Source organism: Lissotriton vulgaris, chromosome 10 (assembly GCF_964263255.1).
Source record: "Lissotriton vulgaris chromosome 10, aLisVul1.2, whole genome shotgun sequence".
Lineage (NCBI taxonomy): Eukaryota > Metazoa > Chordata > Amphibia > Caudata > Salamandridae > Lissotriton > Lissotriton vulgaris.
Window position 1 is genome coordinate 928614403 of NC_141698.1, and position 25220 is coordinate 928639622.

The 25220-nt window shown below is 45.2% G+C and overlaps 1 protein-coding gene across 2 annotated transcripts in view; it reads right to left on the reverse strand.

Moving 5' to 3' along the window:
* Window positions 1–25220, reverse strand: part of MIOS (meiosis regulator for oocyte development) — a 188328-nt gene that overhangs the window by 107407 nt on the left and 55701 nt on the right. For both annotated transcript variants that reach the window (XM_086941922.1, XM_086941923.1), the window contains exons 5-7: window positions 19396–19565; window positions 8697–8762; window positions 4579–4737 (exon numbers count right to left, since the gene is read on the reverse strand). In XM_086941922.1, the coding sequence (XP_086798048.1) occupies window positions 4579–4737; window positions 8697–8762; window positions 19396–19565 (395 nt within the window). The remainder of the gene's footprint in view (window positions 1–4578; window positions 4738–8696; window positions 8763–19395; window positions 19566–25220) is intronic.

Below are 25220 nucleotides of genomic sequence, written 5' to 3' on the forward strand. Positions count from 1 at the left end.
AAATTGAAGACTCACTGTATTTATTAAGCGAGAAGTCCTTACAAGATTTCAGCCTGCCGCCAGCGGTCCAAACTAACCTAACTGGATACCACAATATCGCTACCGCACACAATATACCAGAGCTAAATAACTACCTTGCTCAACACTTGCCTAACTTAGTTCCCGATCAACAACTCGTCTACAACACCATAGTTGATAGTGTTGAAAAGAAGCAAGGCAAACTATTGTTCATAGACGCCCCCGGTGGCACAGGAAAGACTTACCTAATCAACCTCATACTTGCCAAAGTTCGATCTTCTGGGAATTTGGCTCTAGCTGTTGCTTCATCTGGAATAGCTGCCACTTTGCTAACAGCTGGGAAAACAGCACGTTCTACCTTTGAACTGCCTCTAACAGTTTCCCTTGAAAGGGATTCAATATGTTCTATTCGGAAAAACGGACCTTTGGGGACACTGCTTCAAAATGTGTCTCTTATCATGTGGGACGAATGTACAATGATACTAAAACCATTGCTGCCTAGCCTTTTTTTTTACCCGGACAACGTCGGGACGGGCCGCTAGTATATTTATAAAGCGCGACAGGACCCGAAGGTATCTAGGCGCTAAATACACTTGACTGTATTCGTTGGAGGAAGAGCATTAATAAAGCCATGCTTTAAGATGTTTTCGGAACTGAAGTAGGTTATGTTCATTTTTGAGAGCCATGTGAAAAGAGTTCCAGAGTTTGACAGTTGGAAAGGTGAAACATTTGCCTCCCCATTTTACTCTATAGAACTTGGGGATGGCTAGGTTGCCACTGTAAGACGATCTAAGCGTTCTGCCTGGGATGTAGGGCTTTAAAAGTTGAGACAATTGCCATGGGCCCTTACCATGAATGGCCTTAAATACAATGCATAGGGCCTTAAATTGGATGCGCTTGATGACAGGCAGCCAGTGAAGCTCTGCGAGGGCCTTGAAAGCCGAGTCGAAATGAGTGAGCCCAAGCAGGGCTCTTCTGGCAGCAATGTGGGTGGATTGCAGTTTATGAAGACTGTGTTTACGTGCACTGGTCAGAAGAGCGTTGCAGTAGTCCAGTCTTGAACCAATCAAGGCTGTGACCACTGTTTTCCTCAGCTCAAGGGGGGTGAACCGTAGTACTTTCTAAAGGATTTTAATGATAGTGAAACAGTGTGATGTGATTTTGTTGATCTGGGATTCAAAGGAGAGCTTAGAGTCGAACTGTACTCCAAGGTCCTTAACTTTGTCAGCCGGTGTTGGGGGAGAGCCCATATGACTAGGCCACCAGCTGCCAGACCATAGGAGTGGTACCAACAAGCATGACTTCAGTTTTTGAAGTGTTAAATTTGAGGCAGTTTGTCTGCATCCATTTCCCTATGTGACTCATACAGTTTTTGAAACGGGACGCAGTGTCTGAGGATGGACTGTTGACTGTACAAAATATCTTTAAATGGGAGGTGAAACAAAGCTCTTTGTGCCAATGGTGTTTAATAATTATAATATCTGCTAATAATAGAGAACATTCCTTCCCTAGCACTAAAGCGATACCCTATAAATATCACAAGAAGGGTCCTTGTTTTCCTCCTCAAAAATAATTGTGTTTATTTGAGGAGGTATTTTAGAGCATGCTGAAACTATGAATGCACCCTGTGCTACTAGTGTGCTTAAACAGGTTCCACCAATTTATCAGTTATATGTTTCTGTATTCTGAGTATTAATTCGCCTCAAATTTGTTTTACGGGTATTCAAGCTTTAAAGAAAATGGTGCTTTTGCCCTCCTATTTTAATTATTTTGGTTTTTTTCCCCCTATACGCCCAAGATAACAGGGTTTCCGCAAATCTTGCTGAATAAAATTGGTACTCCATTTATGACCTTCTGTAAGAAAAGTAAATAAGAAAGTGGATGGGTCTAAGATGTTTGCATCTTATTAAGTTCTACTCAGAAATCCCCGTCTGATTTACAAGACAGCGACCTAAAGTGCTGAAAGTGAAATTATGATTTGATCTTCTTGTGTGGCTAATGCTCTAAAATCCATGACTACCTTGCTACTACTTCACATGCTGGAAGCAGCATATTTAGCGGACTCCGAGTCTCCTCGCTTGCAACTTGCACATCTAAAAATAAGAAATAAAGCAAAGACAACACTAGGTACAGCCTCTTGGTGCTTAAGGAGACTATGTTCTAGGGGCTGTGGTTAGAATATAAGTCTTTAGGTGCTGAAGAAAGATGGAGAAACAGAGAAGCATATGTCCACTAATCATGGATATGTGAGAAGACCTCTGGACAAAACTCTACTCTTTGAACTCACTAGTGGGAAAGAGGTTTAAGAATGATCAGTATGCTAGGCTAACTGGGCAGAAAATGTCATTGTCATAGATTAGGGTGATTGTGTTGAAAAGCGACAATACCTATTGGTGTTAAGGAGCAATTTGCTTAATTTTAGCATTGTACCACCTCAGCGATTTCAACTTGAAAACAAACCTGAAATAAATACAACACCAAAAGAGCAGCACTGGTCTCATGTCTTCAAGCAGAAGTGTAAAAGGCAGACACAACAGTTAAGTTTCCAATGCATAGTGCAATCCTCAATATGGAAGAGACTTCAGTGAGCACAGGTTATACTGGTACCTTCCCATAAGCAAAAGCATGGATCCTCGTTTGGTGAACGTACCTCTAGTTCTTGTGATGCAGATGGCATAACAAGACCCTAGACAAAGATTCAACAGTGTGCAGAAATCACAGTTGGAATTGCTGCCATCGATCTGTCAGCATGCTAATCAAATTCTGATGTAAATTAGCGGTTAGTCCTTTGTCCAGGTGGTTCATTTCTGAGCAGCGTGTGGTAAAACTGCATAGTCAGTTTTATAAAAATACAGCAGTATGTGTATCCAAGGTCATTTTGGGTTAGGAAACTGGGATCAGCACCGGATTTCACCAGTTCTTTTTCTTAACAAAAATGTGGTAGGTTGCTGAGATTATTGGGGGCACAGCTCATCATATAGGTAGTATTCAGTGAGAACTCATTTCTGGAATGTAAACAAAAAACAAATCTATTCAAAAGACACATTTGACCTGGTAGCAGTTTTTGCTAACCTTGGGGTTGTGGTCAATGCTAACATGTAAATGCAAAATACACCATCAGTGGGGAAACACTGACAGTAGGACATTCAGGAAGCACGGTGAATGAATGAATGAATGAATGAATGAATAATACACTTGGTACAGCGCATGGCTACCCTAAGGCATCCCAGCGCTTTGACCCAGGGCAAATCCCCACCACTCATCGGAAAAGGAAGGTCTTGAGTTGTTTCCGAAACATAAGATGGTTTGGTTGGACATTAGTAGTCTCTCCGCAGCCACTCGGATTAACATAAAAAAAGTACTTTTTTATGCAACATCCTCCATACAAGACAGTGGCACCCTGTAAATCTTGGGCAGCTAGAATATTACATGTGGAGTTTCAAGAGAGACCCAGCGTACAATCAAATTCGATCTGTTTAAGTGTTCTGCAGCCTGACTGAATCATGTCATGACAAAATGATTGAACCTAGATTTGTGACTATACACTGAAAATATTTCATTTCAGAGTACTTTATCATTAATTTTACACATTGTCAACACAAAACAAATGTTTCATAAGGTGCAAAACTAAGCAACAACGAAACAGTAGGCAGAACCCCTGCAAAGCGCATAAATCTGTGAAAACAGCAAAAAAATCCAATAAAATTCTGCTTTGAATTAAATGACAAATGAAAAAAGAACAATTGATGGACAGAATGCAGAACAAAGTCAAACATTCACTCCAGTACAGAGATCTGGGCCTAAATCCATCGTTTTTTGCTCACCGTGCCATTTCAGTTTGGACTGAGCCATATCTCGGAGTGGGAAGGGTATGCCCAGACGTGGGTCTCGTGCTCACTACACCACTGGATTCAAGCTAGCCTGGCTGATGATGGCTGAAACCGGTCCCAGGATTCTTGTTTCCGGTCTAGGGAGGACCTGGCTTGGCAGTTCGGCTGGACTGTACCCACAAGGAACAGGGTCAAGACTGATTTGCATATGGCTGGGTCAAAACTGAGGTGGAAGCTGAGCATAAAAATGATGGATTTAACCCAGATTCTTGTGACTGGGGGCGAATGCTGGCATTGCCCAGCATTCCGTCCATCAATTGTTTCTTTTGCATTTAATTAAATCACCGCATGATTATTTGGCTCAACAGATTATGTCCGGCATTAGATTTTTTTTCTTTCTTATAGTATTATGCAACTATTTTCAATGGAATCGACATTCATTTTTACCCACCAACAATTATTAAATGAGGCCTTCCTCAAAACAATTGATTTAGAAGAGGTGTCCGGAGCTAGTCTGGAGAGAGAGCTCACAAATCATTTAGTGATAATGAGCAAATGGAATGGCATAACATTTTAGTTTGAAATAGCTAAGTCACAGATAACAGTAACACGCTTACTAAAGAGACACGACTTGAGACCACCTACAAGTACTGGAAATGGCATTAGCCAAAATGTTAGCAAACTAGAAAAGAAATATTAATACCATATAAAACACAAATCAAACACTAACCTGTAACATACAATAACTGGCTGTTTGGACATCCCCTGTTCTATCAACATAACTTTCCATCAAGTCAACACCATCTTTGGTTAAGCCAGTCAATAGGATTCCTTCCAGATTTCCAGCTTCCTTCATTTCATTGGTCATTTTTTCAATGTACCGGTTTAACTACAAAGAAAAACCAAATTCAGTCATTTGCCAAGTTAGGGTGGAACAGATCATGAAATAGGAAATGTAAAAACTTTTATTAACGCAGAATAGTTTTTTATTAAAGGTCTAATCCGATGTCCAAAACCTCCATGTAACTTTATATATAAAGAAAGATTAGTACTTTCACAGATGAGATCAATAAAAGAAGGTAGGTGTATCAGACCACAAGGTACAGTGCTGCTATTTATTCTACACCTAGTATTTTCTGATGCTGCTTCTCTAGTTTCCTGGTGTTCCACTCAATACGTTCAAAGGTGCTGACATTTTTAGGTCTGACTTCACAGCAAAGCAGTCACCAGACCTTTAGTGAACAACAGAAAAATAGCCTTAAGAAGCAAATTTAAGAGAGGGGCTTTGGCTCCACTCAAACTGATTACCTAGAATACAGCATCTAATTTGGGCAGAAGTTGAGTTAGTGTGCATGAAAAGCAGTTTCATTGCCTCTGCTATCCCATGGCGTGCTACGTCACATGCTGCTCCAGCACCAGGGAGAGCGGGCAGACTCTTGGCTATTGCAGCAGAGGCTAGTTATTTTTTATGTAGGTCTGTGATATACTAATTTGAGGTAGTCAGGATTTTTTAGAAAATGCATTTTCTTAAAATGAAGGAAGAAGGAGCATGTTTTATCTAGCTAGTTGATGCATTCCAAGCTATGTGTAGCTTTGTCAACCCCAGTTGGGGCGTCTTACAAATCGATTTTAAACTGAAGAGAAGCTCTCCAAGACAACAGGCTCTTATGCGTTTTTCAAAAAACCAAGTAAAAGAATAACAGGTACCATATAGAGAGCCAACTCTGCACCAGCCACCTTCCTGACCCCGCCCCATCTCGGACTGGAGTGCCTTGAAACCAAAACTATACATGCTGTTCGGTTGTAGAAAAACTGTGTGTGGTGCACTTGTAGCATGACACTGTGAGCAGCTCTGCTCTGCTGTACACCATCGAGTTAGACAAAGGTGCATCCCTCATTTGTCTCACTTTGTTTGTGCTCTGCACCCTGCTCAGTGGCAAGGTACCAGTGTCAATATGCACTCACTCACCACAACTGTGTGGCTCCATCCTGGTATACAATACACTGTTAGATCCCCTTCACACTCTTCCAGGACCTCCAATACAGGCTGATATCCAGTCCATTTGGAAGCAATGCCAGTCTACAATTCCTAGAATGCAGGAGTTACCATCACCCAAACACCTCATACTTCAACAACAGCACTCACCCTCTGGCAAAATGATGTCTAGAGCCAAGGATGAAAGCAAGTGTGAGGTGCGGGGATGTTACATTTGCACCTATTTCTAAGCTATGTTAATGCTATATTAAGAATCTGTCAATGCAAAAAGCCCCAGCCCAGCATCTCCTTTAGTATTGTTCAATAATTGTATAAAGTGGGTGTGAAGTATGTTTTACAATAGGCACAAGTCAATGAAAGATTCACAATTTAGATCACAGCTAATTGCTTTATAATTTTATCACAAACACAGCCCTCCTTGGAATACTCTGACACTCTAACTTTGTCATTATGGTATGTGTCTAACATATGTGCCTGAAAAGCAAGTCCTTTCAACAGGAGTTCTTTACGACAGCAGCGGACAGAAGAGTGAGTTGCGTTATGCAGAATTTTTTTAAATGATGGCATTGCAGAATGATGGACAAAGCAGTGATTTTCACATCTAGTGCAGTAATGCAGAGGTGAGCGGAACACATTCACATATGGTCTACAAGTACTCAACAAGGGAATCTGCATCCCTATCCTATGGAATGCGTTCACAGAGAGATGCTGTGTTCTTCAGGAGCACAATGCCATCATTGTTGGCTGTTTGAGATTGACCCAGCTATTCAGACTTTGGTATTCTATGTTTTGGAAGTTTTATTGACGTTGAAAAGTTTTTTTAAAAACTCTCAAAACTATATTTTTAAGAGTTATGTTCCAGCACTGTAAAATCATACATGTGATTTTTATCTGTTTCCAAAGTCCCTCTTTTGCACGGTCAGTACAGATGATGGGTGTCCAACAAAGGTCCAAAAGGGCCGAATTCACACCACTATTTGTGGATAAAATGAATGTAGAAGATTTTCATTCCCATTTATAATATGCAAGTATATGCGGGAAAACCTGAAAAGTCCGATACTGATCCAGTGCTCATGGACTGAAGTTTGACACAATATAGATGTATCAGTCTGACGCTTTTCAGATCTTTGACTAGTTTGTGGCACTTTTCATCACTGTAATGCAGGCATCACTGTATTACAGGGCCCATTTGCCTCCGAGGTTTATGCGGGTGATGGCAGGGTGAAAGATTTCAGTAGTTACATCTATTAAGGATACTTATTTGAGGGACCACTAGAAGGGCCCCGTTAGGAGTCTGGCGGTCCGAGGACCGCTAGACTTGTGGTGGTGCGGGGTCGGGGTCCAGCCACTGCAGCACTGGCAGTCTGACCGTCCGATTAAGACTTGGGTGGTCAGACCACCCTGGGACTGCCCCAGGGAACCACAGTTCCAGTAGCCCGTGAAACAAACAAGTGGAGTGACCAGGCAGTATTTAACCTGATGAGAAGGTCTCCACCTCTTTTTATTATTTCCAAAAATCTTCATCCACTATTAGCCTAGAACTCCCACCAGACAGAGTACCGCAAATAGCAAAAGAGAGTGGATGGAGGCCGAACTTTGACGATACTGCCCAGAAATTCAATTTTGTACTCTACCTTTGGATAGAAAAAGGATGAAGCAAGTGAAAGGTAGACTAGTGATGTAAAAACTCATTTTCTACCTATAGTTTACAACTGTTAACTATCAACATATTAAAGTCAGCCCTTTTTTTTCTTTGCCAGTACTTGTTAACACATGGAATACCAGGCGTGCACAAATGTACGCTCCCAACGGTAGGATCAGGCAGCTCGTCACAAAAATGTCTTTGATATGTAGAATTGTGGATACGCTGCCCATCAAGTGTTCTGAAAATGGCAGCCTTGCTCTTTGAGTGTACTGTATAGCACCCTCTATACAGATTAAATGAAGGTTACACCTCTTTACACTGCTAGAAGTAAATATTCAATATCTCCCTCTTATTTAGCATGAATCTTCTTCACAATTAAATGTTAGTTTCTATTCCTAACATTTTAGATCTACATCACTCTTTAAATTGTCATTTGCAAGAGAAATTGCATTTGTCCTAGCTGTTAGTCTGGATAGCTTTCTACATTTAAACGTACAATTTGCATCACACAAATATATTCAGAGCCACCAGTCACTTCTATATGTTCAAAACGCAGTTTGCAGACAAACGTTCTAAGGGTTCTTCTAAAATTCTTCCTCTACAACTTTACACTACAATAACAAAACCTTTCCTCACTGATAAATCCTGAGGCAGTTTGAAAGGAGTGCATCTCCGACAGATTTTACAGCAATAAACTCTAGTAAACCCTCGAGTTGGAGCACTCCATGCCCGTTATCAGTATCTCCTGTCCAAATAAGGCAGGATGCCCCTCTCAAAATGAACCAGAACCATGAGCGAGCATTGACTTTACATTTTCAACTCTCATCCTTTTAACTGGGGTCATTCAGGGATTACTGGCCTTGTTGGCGGTGACTGCGGTTAGTTAATTCCTTCAAATGACAAGCACATTTGAATGTAGGTTTCTGGACTATTTACAAAAAACAAAAAGGGAAAGGCGGACTCCAAGAGGTCTCCGCATTACAACAACCCAATTTTAAAATGTTGCATTTGCAATGGGTGTAGTAGATTTACATGTCCTGGTTTGTAGTAGGTTCCATGTCAATGTGCAACAGACCCAGCTGTCCCAATGGCTCACACAGATGCAAGTTAAATCAAGGCAATACAATGTGTCAATTTTAGCTTTTAAAGCAAAAGAGGTAAAGCTTTGCAAAAATAATCAACTACTTGGAAAGTAAAAACCCCTTACCTGAGAGTCATTGAGGAACATGCAAGCAAAGGCTACTCTATCCCGTACTGCCACGTTATGCTCAAACTGAAAAGGAATACAAATATTTATAAATAAAATGATTCGAGGGGAGTTAGAAAATGCAAAAAGTATTTAATTGTCAACACGGTATAAAATAGAGCATACAGTCGAGTTAGTTATGCACGTTTCCCTAATTTTTGTTTTTCAAGAAATCCGTGCCTTCTGTTAGTTTCTGACCCGGACTTTGCTACCCTGGTGGAGAGCCATCTGCCATAATTGAAGATCTCCACTTGCTTGGCCGTGATCTCTCTGCCTGCAATCCATCTGCTGGTACAGTGCATGTAAAGTAGGCACAGCAGTTTGCAAGGTAAGGTTAAGAAAACATGGTGCCCATTCTGCAAACTTTTCATTAGTCTAAAACAAAATGCCAAAGCAGGAGTTTCTTCTTTGCGAGCAAGGAGTTTCTCACCCTGTGATTCAGGGTCATTAATTGAGATCCCTGCCTGTAGCTTCCAAGCCGTACATGGCGATTCACGGCAGGGAAATCCAGTTAAGGTGGCCAGCACGCGAATAGGGTGTTGGCACCATCACCTTGACATGGTGGCCTTGTGGTAGATAGCCCTTAAGTTCAAGGGGTTTCCGGTGGCAGACGCAGCTGAGCCTCCATCATCGGAAACTCTGTTATTTCTCCACCTCAAAATGGAGTAAGGGAACCGCAGGCTGTCATGGCAAATGCAAAACTGACAATGTCCCTTTTTCTGACATCTGCTAACTGGCACCAGATTAATGGTGTGTAACTCAGGCCCCTTATAACCACCACTTGCATTTATTTTGGGGGAAAACAAAAACAAAACCGTATTCTAGAGCCCGACTGAAATATTCAATAAGAATGAACTGTACAATGGTAATAATTCACAGGATTTTTCACAAATATATTAGTACTGGGAATATAATCCGGTATATATTTTGAATGAAAACGCATTTAACCTGATTTCCCAATTCATGATACAGTCGTCGTTACTCTACTTTACAATGCTACACCTTGATGGAATGAGGACAATTGACAGAGGCAGCTCACCAGCATTACAAACATACTTAATTTGTAAATGTTTAGCAAGTTAGTGGGGTTTCCCCTGCCTTTTAAGTGTTATAGTTCCAAGATGTAATATTTAGACATCCAAGGGTGGACGGTTAACAAAACCTCCCTGTTGGAAATACTATGCAAGGCTCCTGGAAGCGAACCACACCAACATTCTAAATATCAGCATTTCTTCGCCGAAATGTTCCTAGCAGGCAAATAAACTAGCCCAAACAGACTAGCTTTACATTGGTAAAGTATCTATCTGCAACAGTTGTTCCTCTCAGCTCAGCATTATCATGCAGATGGAAGAAACCTTTGCTGCTGTGCAGTGTGTTCAATGCATAGCTGAACAATGTTCCTGCATACGCCCAGTTTCCTACAAACAGGTGAAAAAGTAAAGTTGTTGACAGCCACTGGGGAAAAATGGCCACAAAAACCTAAGGCAGTCCATGAAGGAGAAGCAAGTATGACCACAACCCAAGATAAGTTAACATAGTATTCAACCAATGACCTGGAAAGACTTCGGTTCTACTTCACCATTATATCGAACTGGGCACCTAAATCTGAAACTGCCCATACCCATATTACCTAAATCTGATACAAAGTAAAGCCATACTCCTCTATTTTCAAACAGCAATCAACAAGACTAGAAATAATACTGGCTACACACCATGAAGCGGAATGGATTCACCCCTCAAACAACCTAGATTAACCCTAGAGACAGAAATCTCCTTCAAGACACATGTTGCTAAGAAAGCTTAGAGGAACATTGTGCAATATTTTGCTGCTACAGAAAGTAAAGACCCACCAGCTCAAAGCAGACTGAATTTCTGGCTATCTCCTACATGGATGGCGAAAAGGCATCACCAATCCCTGCATCCATGGTAGCTTCTAAGCAACAACACGGCTTCTACCCAACTTCAAGGACTGAGATAAGAGAATGGAAAGGGAAGACCACTCGGTCCCCCCGAATGTATGGATGGGTGCCCTGATCCCCCCGGGAAACCATTTTGGGCGGGGGGCGTGGTTCGGCTGGTATGCCCAAAGCGGTGTAGCCGGAGCACGCCCTTCCCGCCCAGAAGGGGTTGTCCTAGACACCCGCCCGGAAGACCGCGCCCAGTGGGCGTACCTGAGGATGGTCCCCGCCCTCCCGCAGACGGATAAACGGAGCGGGAATCCGAAGAAGCGTCCTCTTGTTCCAGTGCTCTGAAGGCTGCACCACTCGTTGCTCGTGAGCCCTCGACGGAACAAGCGGCAATTTTGAGAACTTGTAATCTTGTTGTTTCTCTTTCAGTCCCAGGAGTGCGAAGGATCTGGGACCTCGTCGATCGACTTGAGCGGAGTAAACGAAGCTATGGCCAGCAAAAAAGCGGGAAAGAGCTCCGAGCTGGAGAAGGTACTGCGCACCTTGTCGAATCGAATGGCGATCATGGACCGAAAACTGGGTAAAGTAGATTTGATCGGTCGAGGTTTGGCCGAAGTTAAAAAGCAGTTAGCGGCCCAGAACAACCCCTCGGGCCGTCCTAAGAAGGTGATAGGCCCGGCCTTGCCGAAAGTCGGCCCTGAGGGTAGGGGGAAGCGTAGTAAGAAGAGGGCGGTCTCCGGGGAGGACCCGGTTCCGGAGGTGCCCCCAGCTGCCCCCATCACACCGGCAGACAGCCCGGTTCCGAGTCCAGACATAGGTTTACCAATCCCTGTTGTTATTACCCCGGTTAAGGATGATCAGATGGCCCCAGAACTGGCCCTCCAGTTAGCGGCAGTGTTGCCCTGGCTTAAAAAGAAAGCAGGGGGGGCAGTGGCTGCGGGGGATCCAGCCGAGGAGGCTAGATTAATAATCGAGCAGTTACGGCAGTCGAGAGAAGCCGGGACGGCGAATGTTCCTTCTATTTCCCCACAGGTGGTGCCAGGAATAACTACGGTTGGCCGGGAAAAGACAGCAGACACGGCGGTTGAACCCGGTAAGAACCCATTGCCAATGGTGGGGGAAAGTTCAGTGCCTTCAAGGCGCGAGAGAGTGGCCCAGCACATCCCTGCGGCCACGAAGGAAATGATATGGGGGGGACAAGTATGTTAATATGTTTTCATTATTGACCGACCATCGTGAGATGGAATACGCAAAGACCCAGAAAGATCTATGGCACTCCAGTGTATGGCGGGCCAAGATGGCGGAATTTAGGGTCGATGAGAGCGTAGCGAACTGGGTGAAGGCCTTCTCTATATTTACGGCAGTAATGGGGGAACGTAAGCCTGAAGTGTTGCCCGAGCTATCCTGTTACCAGAATAGGATCATGGATTTTTATAACATGTACGGGGGGAATGAGTGGAAAGGATATGACATGCAATTCCGAAAGGCTAAAGAGTTTGATGTAACGTTGACATGGGATTGCCTCGACACAGTATCGTGGCATAAGCAGCTCTTGCCTGGATCGGCAGGTACGTCCTTGCCGGGCGGGAGCGGGCCTGGGACAGTTCAGCAAAGGCCTGCGCAGCCCTTTCGAGCAAGCGCCGGTGGGGAGTCACAGCCCAAGACCGGCGGAAATGGGGGCAAGTGCGGGGTCTGCTGGGGTTTCAACAGAGGTAACTGTAACAGGCCCCAGGGAACATGTAGGTTCCGGCATGCTTGTGCGGGCTGTGGGAACTCCTCACTCCCGGAGAGCTGTAGATCCAAGAGTGGTGGTTCGGGAGGAAAGGGGGGGTCCAAGCAAGAGTGAGGTGATGCTTGGGAAGCAATCGTCTTCGCCCATTGACATAATGGCTTTGACTCCCTGGTTGAATAAATACCCTGATCATGTATCCGCCGGAATTTTGAGGAGTGGTTTCCTGTATGGCTTCAACATCCCGGCGGGGAATTTTCGGGGGAGCTCCTTTTGTAAAAATCAGCAATCCGTCCAACACAACCCAGCAGTGGTAGCCAGGAAAATCTCCAAAGAAGTCAGCTTGGGGCGGGTAGCAGGACCTTTTCCATGCCCGCCGGTGGCGGACTGTGTGTTCACCTCTAGGAGTAGTTCCGAAGAAAGACCCGGGGGAGTATAGACTCATTCACAATCTGTCGGCCCCGAGGGGCGCCTCAGTGAATGAAGCCATTGATCCGGATGTCTGTTCGGTTCGGTATGCATCGTTCGACGATGCGGTCGAGCTACTGAATTACCTGGGCCCCGGTGCTCTGATGGCGAAATCGGACATCGAATCGGCATTCAGATTGCTCCCGGTACACCCGCGGGACCAGCGCTTGCTAGGTTTTACGTTCCAAGGGAACTATTACATGGATAAATGCATGCCCATGGGTTGCTCAATTTCTTGTGCTTATTTTGAAATGTTCAGCAGTTTTTTAGAGTGGGCATTCACCGAGGCCACTGGGCATAGACCAGTGATGCACTATTTAGATGACTTCCTGTTCTTAGGGCCGGCCGGCAATGCGAAATGTGCACAGGCGCTGCAGGACTTCTGCATCCTCATGCAGGAGTTTGGAGTCCCATTGGCACCAGGTAAGACGGTGGGGCCATCTACTTCACTGGAGTTTCTGGGAATTGAGCTCGATTCAGTGGAAGGATGCTTCCGTTTGCCAATGGAGAAGGTGGCCAAGTTCAGGGCTTCCTTAACACAGTGCCTGGGCAAAGAAAAGTGACCCTGCACCAGTTACAACAAACAGTGGGTCAGCTTAACTTTGCCTTGAGAGTAATACCGATGGCTCGCCCCTTCTCACGCTCCATTGCACAAGCTATAGGCGGCCTCAAGGAGGGACACCACCGCACGAGACTGTCGGCAGAGGTTCGCCAGGATATGCGCATTTGGTTGGCATTTCTGGCGGACTTCAACGGTCGAGTAGTGTGGAACAAACCCCCAGCATCGTCGGACGAACTGGGTTTGTGGACCGATTCAGCCGAGAGCTTGGGATTTGGCGCCATCTTTGGTAACCGATGGTCGGCGCAAGTATGGCCGACGTGGTGGCACTCCAGCGGTCTGACAGGTAACATTGGGTTCTTGAAACTATTTCCCATTTGGGTTGCTCTGTTGGCATGGCCAGACGATTTTAGGGACCGCTCAGTAGTGTTTTGGTCGGACAATATGACTGTGGTTGAGTGCATTAATCAGCAGGCAGCCCGCTGCAAGTGGATCTTGAGATTGTTGAAAGAAATTGTTTTACGTTGCATGAGATTGAATGTACAGTTCAGGGCAAAACATGTGCCGGGTGTACTGAATAATGCAGCTGATGCACTCTCTCGTTCACACATGCAGGCTTTCAGGGGCTATCTACCCACAGCGGACCTAGTGGCGGCACCGTTCCCCGGTGCACTATGGCTGATCGGTGCCCCGGATTACAAGACCTCGCGGCAGCCAGCTTAGCGCCCAGGACGAGGAAGGATTATGAGGGAGCGTTTCGTTCCTACTGCACCTTTTTAGGCCCGGCAGGGAGACATAGCTGGGGGCAGGAGGAATCCTTCCTGGGTTTCTTAGTAGCGCTGCATAGAGAAGGCCGATCAGCTGCAACCGCCAACAGATATAGGGCGGCCATTTCATTCATGGCACAGCTCAACGGCATAAGGGACCCAACGGGTTCCTTTGTAGTGAGGAAAGCGCTCCGCGGCTGGCAACGCCTGGAGGGTCGCAGACAGGATACGAGGCGCCCGATTGGTTTAGAGAGATTGTCTCGGCTTTTAGCAAAACTGGATGAGACATGCTCCTCCCCTTCCGAAGCAGTTCTGTTCCGGGCGGCTTTCGCCTTGGCATTTCATGGGGCCATGCGGGTAAGCGAACTCGTGGCGAGGAACAAGAAAGATATGGAGGGAGGCTTATGCAGGGATCACGTACAAATACGGGGTGATTCGATGCTGATCTCGATAGCCAGGTCCAAGACAGACCAGGGAGCTATGGGAGATAGTGTTGTTGTGCAGCGCGCTCGAGGGTGCCCCACTTGTCCGATAAAGTGTCTAGAGGAATATTTGGCACAGAGGCTGGTGACATGGGGAGGGAGCCTGCTTAGGCACAAGGATGGCACCCCTCTGACGAGATTTCAGTTTCAGAGGGTGCTAGCACTTACAATCGCTGTGGCGGGCATGGACCCGTGCGATTTTGGGACCCACTCATTTAGAATAGGGGCCGCTACAGAGGCTACGGCCCGGGGTCTGGGTGCTGAAGAAGTGAAACAGCTAGGCCGTTGGTCCTCGAACTGCTTCAAAAGGTATGTGCGATTGCACATGTTGTAAAAGACTGGTGAAATGCACTCACGCTTGTTGTCTTTTGTTTGAATTACAGTTTCGCAAGCCTGTGACGCGGGGCGGAATTTGGAGTCAACCCATCACCAGGAGGCCAGCGGTCAAGGATCACCGACTGGAGAGCAAGTGGTATGGGTCGTGGGCCACTCATACGTGAGGCGCGCCGGGGACGTATTCATGGCAGGTAACGCGATTCACGCATCTGGGGAATACGGGTTCAGAGTGACCTTCCATGGGAAAGGAGGCCTCTGTGTTGACCAATTTCAACCATTTATGGAGGGTCTCTTAGGGCGGCAAAGGTCACCGCCATCTATAATCATAGAACACTTGGGGGGCAATGACTTAGTAAGACTGGGAAGACGAGTGTTACTGGAACACATTTTGTCGGCAGTCAGCTGGTTGGCTAGGAGGCTCCCGGGGTGCACAATCGCCTGGTCCCACATGATCCCCAGGAAAGTTTGGCGGGGGGGTTTCTCTGTGTCAGCGTTGAACCACTCGGTAAAGAGGGTCAACAATAAAATTGGGAAATTGTTTCGCTCCGCGCAGTTGCATAGCATTCCCCATGGGTGTATTCGGGGTGATCACTTTAATTTGAATGATGGGGTTCACCTGTCCAGGGCGGGGAATGATTTACTCATAGGAGACTTCATAGCATGGCTAAGGGGTTTGAGGAGGCATGACCTTTAGGAGGTGTGGGGGGCCGGATAGTCGGTCAACTATCCGGCCTGTGGCGGTAAGGTCATGATCGGTGAGCAGTCATTTCAAGGTCCCTAGGAGGGGCGCCTCTCAGAATGGATGGGAGCGCCCGGGGGAGGCGGCCATTGGCCCCTCCCACAGGGAGGCGGCACCCACTACGGATGGGTCACCTAGGGGGAGACGGCCATAGGCCCCTCCCAGGGGGGAGATGGCTAGATGCCCCTCCTACGAATTTCCCGGGGGCCGGATATCCGCTCCGGCGTAAGAGAGTGTGGGGAAGGGGGGGGGGGGGGGAGGAGGGGGGAGTCCACGCTGTCCTTCTTACAGATACCTCACACGGGAACTCGGACGACCTTTAAGATGGCGTCGAGTGAAAGGGGGCCCCCACGACAAGGGAAGTTACAGTTGGCAACGAGGGTAAAGTCCTCTGCGCATGCGCCACTCACACCGTGAGGGCGGGAGTTTGGTAGTAGGGATCTGACACCGGTTAAGACCTTGCCGTTGGCCCTTAATGCTAGGATGTACAATATTAATTTAGAATGTATGCATTTTCAGGATGCTAGACTCGGCTAGGAAACCTTTGTATTAGAGATCTGTTAAGGTTAGCCAAAGAACATGTCTTCATCAAAAATGTAATGAAAGTAAAATTGTACATAATTCATGAAACGTTTTAATTTAATGTTTTAAATTTTGTTTCATATTTTAATAAATACGGCCAGGGGGGGGGGGGGGGGGGGACTCCCCCCCGCCTTCCAAAAGCTCAAACCTGTGTCTGTCTCCTCCCCTTGGGGAATTGGTGTTGGGAGGGGGTGGCGGGCATCCCGGCCATACAATGTCACTCCCACCATAAAGGTCCTGCATTGAGTGCCCTTACAAGCAAATATTTGCTTCAAAACCTGCGGCTTCACCAGCAAAGCAGCAACATATCTGAAGTAAATGGGCATACCTGGCTCGAGAAATAACCACTACAGGTGGCTGATTTAACAGTGACAAATGCAAATTTACAACCTCCAGCAAACCGTTATAACCTGTCAAAGATCTTAACCTTGCAGTCCTAATAATGTCATGAGCATATGATATCTGTCGCCTGATCATCAACATCAGTAGTTAGGAGACCTCATATTTTCCTTAACTTTCATCCTGGAAGAGAAATTCTATAGTAAATTTAGTGGACTGCATACCTCGCTTTTTGAGGCCTGCAGGCAGTTAAATGTATCTTGAATTAGTTTTTTTGGGGGGGGGGGGGGGGGGGGGAAGTGGTGGGGAATTGTGGGACAGGGAATCTTTGCCCCATTATAATACACAAATATTATAATGCATATATCTATTAATTGGTACAGTTGTAACTTTAGTCCTATCCGCTCAATCTATAAACAAAAACATGCTTAAGAAACATAACCAAGCTTCCTTCCAGCTGATTTTAGGGTTACAGTGGAAGCTTTAGCAATAACGTATCTCGATGAAGGTAATGTAGTGCCTTCTGTCCTTCCTAAATCCAGAATTGCTAATAAGGGGCATGCAGAAAGCCAAATGATTGACAGTGTTGTAAATGAGATGATACATTGGTTTTGTTCGGTGGAGTGCGAGCTCTAAAAGTGGTGTCACATTAGAATCGTAATTGTAAACATTACACAAGAGATGTGGCGTACGTAATTAAGGGCGTGGCTATATATATGATAAATAGAATCCTTTACTTAACAAATTCAAAAATATAGTCTTTAGAGACAAAGTATAACCAAAAACCAACAGGAAACAACATCTTTAATATGGCACCATGATCCTGGGCCGAAGAAATAACACATATGAAAACTTACATATAAAAGTAAGCAGCCAATTGACTGCTGGCTATCATACAACTAACACAAAATCAAGTGTACAAGTAGGACAACATGATTATTCAAATGGAATGAAATAGCATTTTAGATCTGGAACATTCAAATGGTAAATGACACTATCCACTGCGATTAGTGTCCTGTAACGACCTATTGCCCTGGAATCCAGAAAGAAAGGTCTCATTCTGGACTGAATCTGGTTCTGTATCTACAAATATTGTGAGTGCTTAACCCCTTCCACGCTCATGACGAGCTGGGCTCGTCATGGTGTAGCCTCCTCGTACACTCATGACGAGCCCAGCTCGTCATGAACAATGGGTATTTTGGTTCTTCAGCACAGGGGGGGAAAACGCATAGCAGCCATGGTTAAAACATAAATTCAAAATCAGGCAGCCGATCGTAAAAAAAAAAAAAAGAAAGACATCTTGACTGGAAATCCAAAAAGGTGGACAGTTTAACTCCACCAACAGATGCAGCGTAGTATACTTGACATTAAATCCTGCCTTTACAAAAATATGCCGGATGGGGAAAGAAAGTGAGAAAATAAAAATAATACATTGGAAAGACCCCAAGAAGAGACATTTCTCTGTGGAACTGCATTTTCACATTTTCAACCAGCAAAGGACATTTCTTTCCGTTGCCAAGAGTCTGCATTGGCATGTCTCTTGGCCCACTTTGAGCCCTGATGGATGCCAAGAAATCACATTACCACCATGTGAAGGGAACAACACTACACGCAACTATTAAAAGAATATTTGTTTTCTTTGCCAAGATAATGCATTGGTACGCATCTTGGCCCACTTAGAGTACTGATGAGTGCTAAGATATCACATTATACAACTTTTCAAATAAATAAATTACCACTATTTTGAGAATACTTGATTTGAAACAACTCATTTATTTAGTTTTAAAAAAGTAACAAATTGTGTGCATCACATGAAAGCAGTTGTGGGTGTTTGTTAGATGTCCTTGAATTCCTTTCACACTCCTGCTCCATTTTTGGCATTGGTTAAACAGACTTTTTTGTGCCTTGCTTTTGTCTACATCATTTTTGTTGGCAATTTTTATCGGCCCACAGTTCTCCAGCTCCCTCTTGTTTCCAGGAAATAAAGTTGACTGAATCATGAATACTACATTTGGTGCAGGTCTGTGCAGGCTGGCTACCTTGCAGATTACTGGCTAAGAAAACTAATAGAGTGTCAGTTTGACATTGACCATATGCAGCAGTTTTAAAACCACAGCCTATAGTTCCAGGAGTGAGAGAATAGAGGAGTAGAGGCAGGGGCGTAGCTATGCGGGTAGGGGGACGGGGGGGGAAGGTCACACCCCTTCTAATCACTTTCAGTATGGTATGATAAGGTGTATTTGGATTTCACCTGGAATTTTTGGATACTCACTCAGAAAAAAATATATACACACATACATTCTCATCTTTATTTTGAAGATCTTAAAACATGGTTATTTTTACAAAATACTGTATTTTAAGTACACCTCACAATCTGCACTCCTTTCACTTTCCACATACCCATAAGCCCCCCTTTATGCACTGCTTCTCATATAAAAATTGGCGTGATATGCCAGCGTTATTGTTGCATAGTCTGAGCCCTCCCCCCCCCCGTCTAACTGACCAAGCTATACCCCTGGTTACAGGAGACTTATAATATTTAATATAATACAATATACTATAAATAAGCAGCCAATATCAAAGAGCCATGGGCCACATCAGTAGTGGAAATGAGAGGAGAATGAATGCCTATCAGTAAGAAAGAAATATGGGAAGGGGGAAAGTAGAAACATAAAAATGGGTGAAGAATATAATCGTAAATAAACACGGTACTGAAACAATGTTGATAAAATGCTAATTAAGATTGTCTTACCAGTACACCATCATACAAACCAGATTCACTGGTTAGAAAGGCAAACATGACGCACAGATAAGGGTTGTTCAACTGTAATCTGAGAGTGCTGCACATTTCTCTCCAAAGGGAATTCTTCTCATCTGTATAACCAGATAACGCCATTGCCACTACATTCAGGTTCAGATCTCCTGTATATAAAAATAAAAAAACTAGCTTATTAGTTAGTTACTGATGTGAGTCAATTACATGCTATGTTTTGAGTGCACACTTGACTTGACTATGTTGAGAAAGAAGAGTGAACTGCTGGATCTAGTTTGTAAGAAACCTGAAGGAATACATGGTTCATTAAACTGGGTTGTTTCTCGGTATTCATTCAGTTTTACCATTGATCTGAATGCCTAACTATCACTTTAGTCAACCTCTAGCCATTAACTATTGACCATCCGTAGAAAACAGAACAGGCTAGCGGATATTTATCTGTAATTGGCATATTACGCATTATTAAAGTTGCTAGCAAACTAACCTTTAAACTAGTCATTTTGTCAACCATTAGTCAATACCATTTTATCAGTTAGATGTAAATAAAAAATACAATCAAAAAGCAAATATTTATTTTCAGTTCTGTTACGGAGACGTATAATAAAATTAACAGACCTTAATCCAGTTCCAATAACTCACTCTTTTGTGCAATTTCTCAATTTTTTTTTACTCAAATCTGTTTATTACTTTGAGTGTTGTTGTAGGCATCAGTTGGCAACATAGATGTACACAGAGTGCGCAATGCAGCCCAAGATTATACACACTTGAATAGAAGCATATTAAAATAGAGAAGCCAGATGTACATTGTATGCATCATTTCTCTTGCATAGTTCACAGACGCAACATTCCCCTAAATAAAAATAAAAAAAAGCAAAGGACGTAGAAGAGGAAAGCCCTGCCCACCATTTCCCAACGTATTCCCTCCAACACAGAAAAGAAATGGTAATATACTCAATTTTAAGATGGCTTTACCATTACCAAGCACATCAAATTATGCCTCACTCAGGTTAAGCAGGCTAAAATACCTTGGTGAAATGTTGACCCTTTATCAACAATAAATAATGCCATAAATTACCCAAGATTTACATGAATACTTCACCCTCTAAATGTAAGGCAATATGAGTAATCAATTAACATCACTCCTGTTCCTCCAATCTCTGATCATCTTCAAACATGAGCTCTGCTGTTGTGGTCCATATATTCTTGCTAGCAGTGGGAAGAACTGTACATCTTTTTATTTGTACTTTACAGTGCAAAGACTGGAGTTTGCTTTAGATGGAGAATATCTTTATCAACCAGTATATTGGTAGATTGTGAGAACTGTATATCTTTTTATTTGTACTTTACCGTGCAAAGACTGGAGTTTGCTTTAGATGGAGAATATCTTTATCAACCAGTATATTGGTAGATTGTGAGGTCTAGGTTACCGTGTCACTTCTTTGCTCATTAACAGTTTTCTTTGAGAGTGAGATTAATCTCTTCGTGAGCTTGGCTTGGTGGAACAGGAAGAGGATGTACCAGTAGTGGGAAAGGAGGAACGGTAAGCTTTAATCGCTTCACAGTTTAGTGACCTCTCCTTTCATAAGCCATCAGCTGCCCATAAGTCTTGACCAGGACTGAAATGCATGTACTCCTCACCCAACTAGTTTGCCCAGACAAAAACACTCCACCCAGGTAGTCATTAAGTAGATGAAAAAGAGAAAGCCATGTGTGGGCATGACAAGATTGCTACGAGACGGTGTACACTACACAAAGCATGGCAACAATCGGAGTCCATGGAACTTACAAAGTGATGTTCCCTCATCTGCAGAACAGAGACCAATGTTGAAGAATGAAAGAGGCAAAAGCAGAGATCACCCACACGCTGGGCACAAGCCCTGACCGCCTAGAAAGCATGCAGAAAGGGCGAAATAAATCAAAGGAAAAGAATGGTACTCACAGGGGCAAAGCTAATTCAGTACAGAGATCCTTCTGCTGGTTGGAGGCAATACACATACATAGAAGGGCATATCTAAACACAAATTGAGCCGACTCGGAGTCAATGAAAAAGACTAAAGTAGCAGACAACAAAGAAAAGAGTTGTGATGATTCTATTACAGGACCGGAGGCTTCAGAATATGCTTCTCTATTCTTTACTGCAAAATCACAGCAGCCAATAAAAACATAACATGAGTTTAAATGAACTACATTCACCATGATGCTTGCTCATAAGCCACGCCTCCACAGCCCATAAGAGTCGTCTGCACAGTCCCATAATCCTCTTTCTTTGCTGCTCACAGCAAGAGTTAAGTGCACCTTCCCTTATCTCTCTTTTGAATGCTCTGTTTACAAGTTATTAGTGGTGTTATCTATATTGCTATTGCTTGTTTGGATATCTACTTGCGCATTATGGACTTTTCTGTCTATTTATAAAGTTTTGCACCTTCGGCACTGTACATTCTTGTTGCCTGCATAATAAACGGGAGCATTCCCGCAAAGTGCTTCATTCGGGGCCCCGGCTTTGTTAATCGCCGGCGGACCCCGATGTGTTAACGCAAGTGATTCGCGGGTAGTCGCATTTAAAGAGCAGCGGTCACTGACCTTTTCAGCAGACTTCACCAGCCTTTTGTTTACTCAGCTTTTCTCTCAAGTGCTACAGCACGGGTGTCTGGGCCTCCCTCATAGCCCGCATACGCCGTTCACGCCGAGTAGCTCACGGCCGACTTGCGCTCGCAAGCACGCGCAATTGGGCTGCGTTTGGGCGATTTTTGGGCACGACTTGGGCGCCGCACATCAGCGCGAATCCCCGAACAGTGCCTCCATGCATTTCTGATCGGAACACGTATCAATTGAGCAAAGATCGCCTTGTCTGGCTGTATAATCCCTGCCATTGGAGTGTGTACACGCTCCTTATACTGTGCATTGGCATAGGCCACTGACCTTTTGATTACAGCATTGCTGAGGGGGTTTCTTTTCCCATCCAGTGTATTGTGTTTGAGTGTGCAAGTGGGCTGACCCCCCGTACTCCTCTTGGTATTTATTATTACCTCTACTTGTTCACTGTATCTACAGTACTTACCTGGCTAGCTCTTTAGAAGCCATGGAACATTGAGTGAAGTATCCCAACGCAGATGAGGAGGATGATAACGAAGGACAGTCTGGTGCTGTCGTGGATGACCACCTGATGGAGACCCTGGACGCTTCGGTCCAGTCATCTGTGAATAAAATCCATTGAGAATACTTTCCCCCAGACCGTCCATCAGGCTTTGGCAGCTGCACCATGCCCTATAAAAAGGCTGCTTGAAAATTTCGCTAAACGCCATGGTTATGGTAAGGAATCTGGGAAAAGAAAGTCAGACGCTGCCACCTCTTCTGGAGGCGCAGACGCGGAGCGGCAGTGGCAGCATGCACCAGCCCCATCAGCGCTGCCTAGCAATGCACAGGATGATCACTCTTATGCCGGCACAAAGGCTAAAAGCAAGACAAAGGTGCACATTGACACAGATACCACCTCTACAGGCACGGACACCGATACAGATACTTCTAAGGAGCCTGCTCCTCCAAAAAGGGCCAAAACTTCCACGCCATCGGTTTCGGAGCCTCCCAATACTCCATTCACATTCGATCCTACTGATATAATGCACCCCCGGTCCTCAGACTGAACTCCGTCAACTGAAGTCTCAGATTACATACACGAAAAACCTCCAGAAGAGTCTTTCTAGAGAAGTGCGCAACCGACTTCGGTCGAAATGCCCTAGACCGGACATCCCTGATAAAGTGCCGGAGACGCCAGAGATTGACGCAAGCTTCCTCACTTTCTTAAAGAAGTTTTCGAAGGACCCAAAAAGGAGGCATTGACCGCGCCTGGTGCAGATGCCAAGATAAGTTACTGGACGTCGTCGGCCCTTTGGCAAAGATTTTGGAGATGGCCCTTGTGGCCAAGAGTAATTCCGCTCTGGTGGACCCCCACTTCCTCACGGGCTGGACCCAACGGGCAATTTGCTTAATGGGCAACGCCAACTGCACGATTTCGGCGGAAAGGTGTAAGTCACTTTTGATTCGGATGGACAGCAATGTCACCGAATTGGCGGATGCTGAACCCGGGCCATTGGCCGGCGGACATCTCTTCGGAGAGCGGTTCGTCAAGGACGTGTCCAAATATGTCGGAACTTTCACGTCCCTGGGCAAAGCTCAGACAGGGATCAAACGGGTGTTCCAGCAGGGTGTTTTCAACTGGGCCGGACGAGGCAGGGGCTGCTCGTCAGGCCGTAATTTCAATCAAGGCCCCCAAAGAGGCGATTATGGACGCGGCAGAGGGGAGTGGGTCTCCACCCGTGGAGGTACCTTTTATCCCTCACGCCGCAGATTCAGTAGAGGACGGTTCCAAGGCGGTGGCAATAGAGCCGGATTTAAAGCCCAACAGTCCGCAGGTGAGTGTAGTGGACAGTTCTCCTCTACCTTTGGGGGGGTCGCACTCACATTTTCTTCAGAATTGGCAACACCGACTCAAGATGCGTGGGTGTTGCAGACAATTATGGGCTTTCGCTTCGAGTTCTATTCTCCTCCGTTTCAGCCAGAACTCACCGCACACCTCCATTTTTCCCTACAAGAACACAGTTTTATAGTCAGAGAAGTCGCGGACTTGCTGCAAAAACACGTGATAGATCCAAGCAACGAGGGACCTCACGGTTTTTGCAGCAACGTATTTGTAGTTCAGAAGAAGGGAGTTGGAAACAGACTCGTTCTGAACCTGAGGAATTTCAATCAGTTTTTCACCTACAACCATTTCACGATGGAAGGGATCCATCTTCTAGCAGGTTTGTTGCAGGAAAGAGATTGGCTAGTGTAAATGTGTAAATGTATTGGCATTTATATAGCGCACTACTTACCCGTAGGGTCCCAAGGCGCTTCGACCGCTGCGAAACCCTTCCTGGCTTCCCTGAGAGATGGTCCCTTAATGGGTATCTCCAGGGTGAGACCAGGCATCCCCGGCGGTCTGGTGGGGCCGTTAGTGAAGATGAGGCAAGCTAATGCCCAGAGTTGCCGAGTGTGATCGCTGATCAGAGTGGGCACCGAGGCGAGAGAATTATCGAGTCCGCTGACCCTGGTCCAGAAACCTGCCGCGCCGGGAATCGAACCCTGGTCCCGGGCCGTCCTCTGCTCTCGGGTCTGCCGCCTCTAACCAGTGAGCCACACTACTTCACTAGTCAGATTAGATCTCAAGGACGCCTATCTCTCCATTCCTATTTGTCCTCTCCACGACGTTTCCTTCAATTCCCGTGGAACAACCAGTGGTACGAATATTTGGCCCTTCCTTTCGGGCTTTCATCGATGCCATGGTGTTTCACCAAGGTGATGAAGCCAGTTGTAGCACACCTGCGGGAACGGGGTGTGGGATTAATCATTTATCTGGACGACATTTTGCTGATGGCTCAGAGTCCGGACATCCTTCTACAACATTTGCAGCTTACAACTGCGCTTCTGCAGAATTTGGGGTTTGTAATCAACCTTCCCAAGTCAGTTCTTTCCCTGACTCAGATAATAGACTTCCTCGGCTTCATGATAAACTCCCAGACAGCTCAGTTGTGCCTGCCCAAGACGAAGTTGAAGTATCTCAAGAAGGAGATATTGGCGTTATTGAGCAAACAAACGGTCTCGCTAAGAGCCATAGCCAGGTTGGTGGGAATTCTGGCATCCTCGATTCAGGCCATTTTCCCAGGTCCTCTTCATTACAGGGCCCTACAGCGTCTAAAGATCCAACATATCCAGAAAGGCTTGTCCTACGCGGATGCAATACCCTTGACTCAGGAAGTGAGGACCGAGCT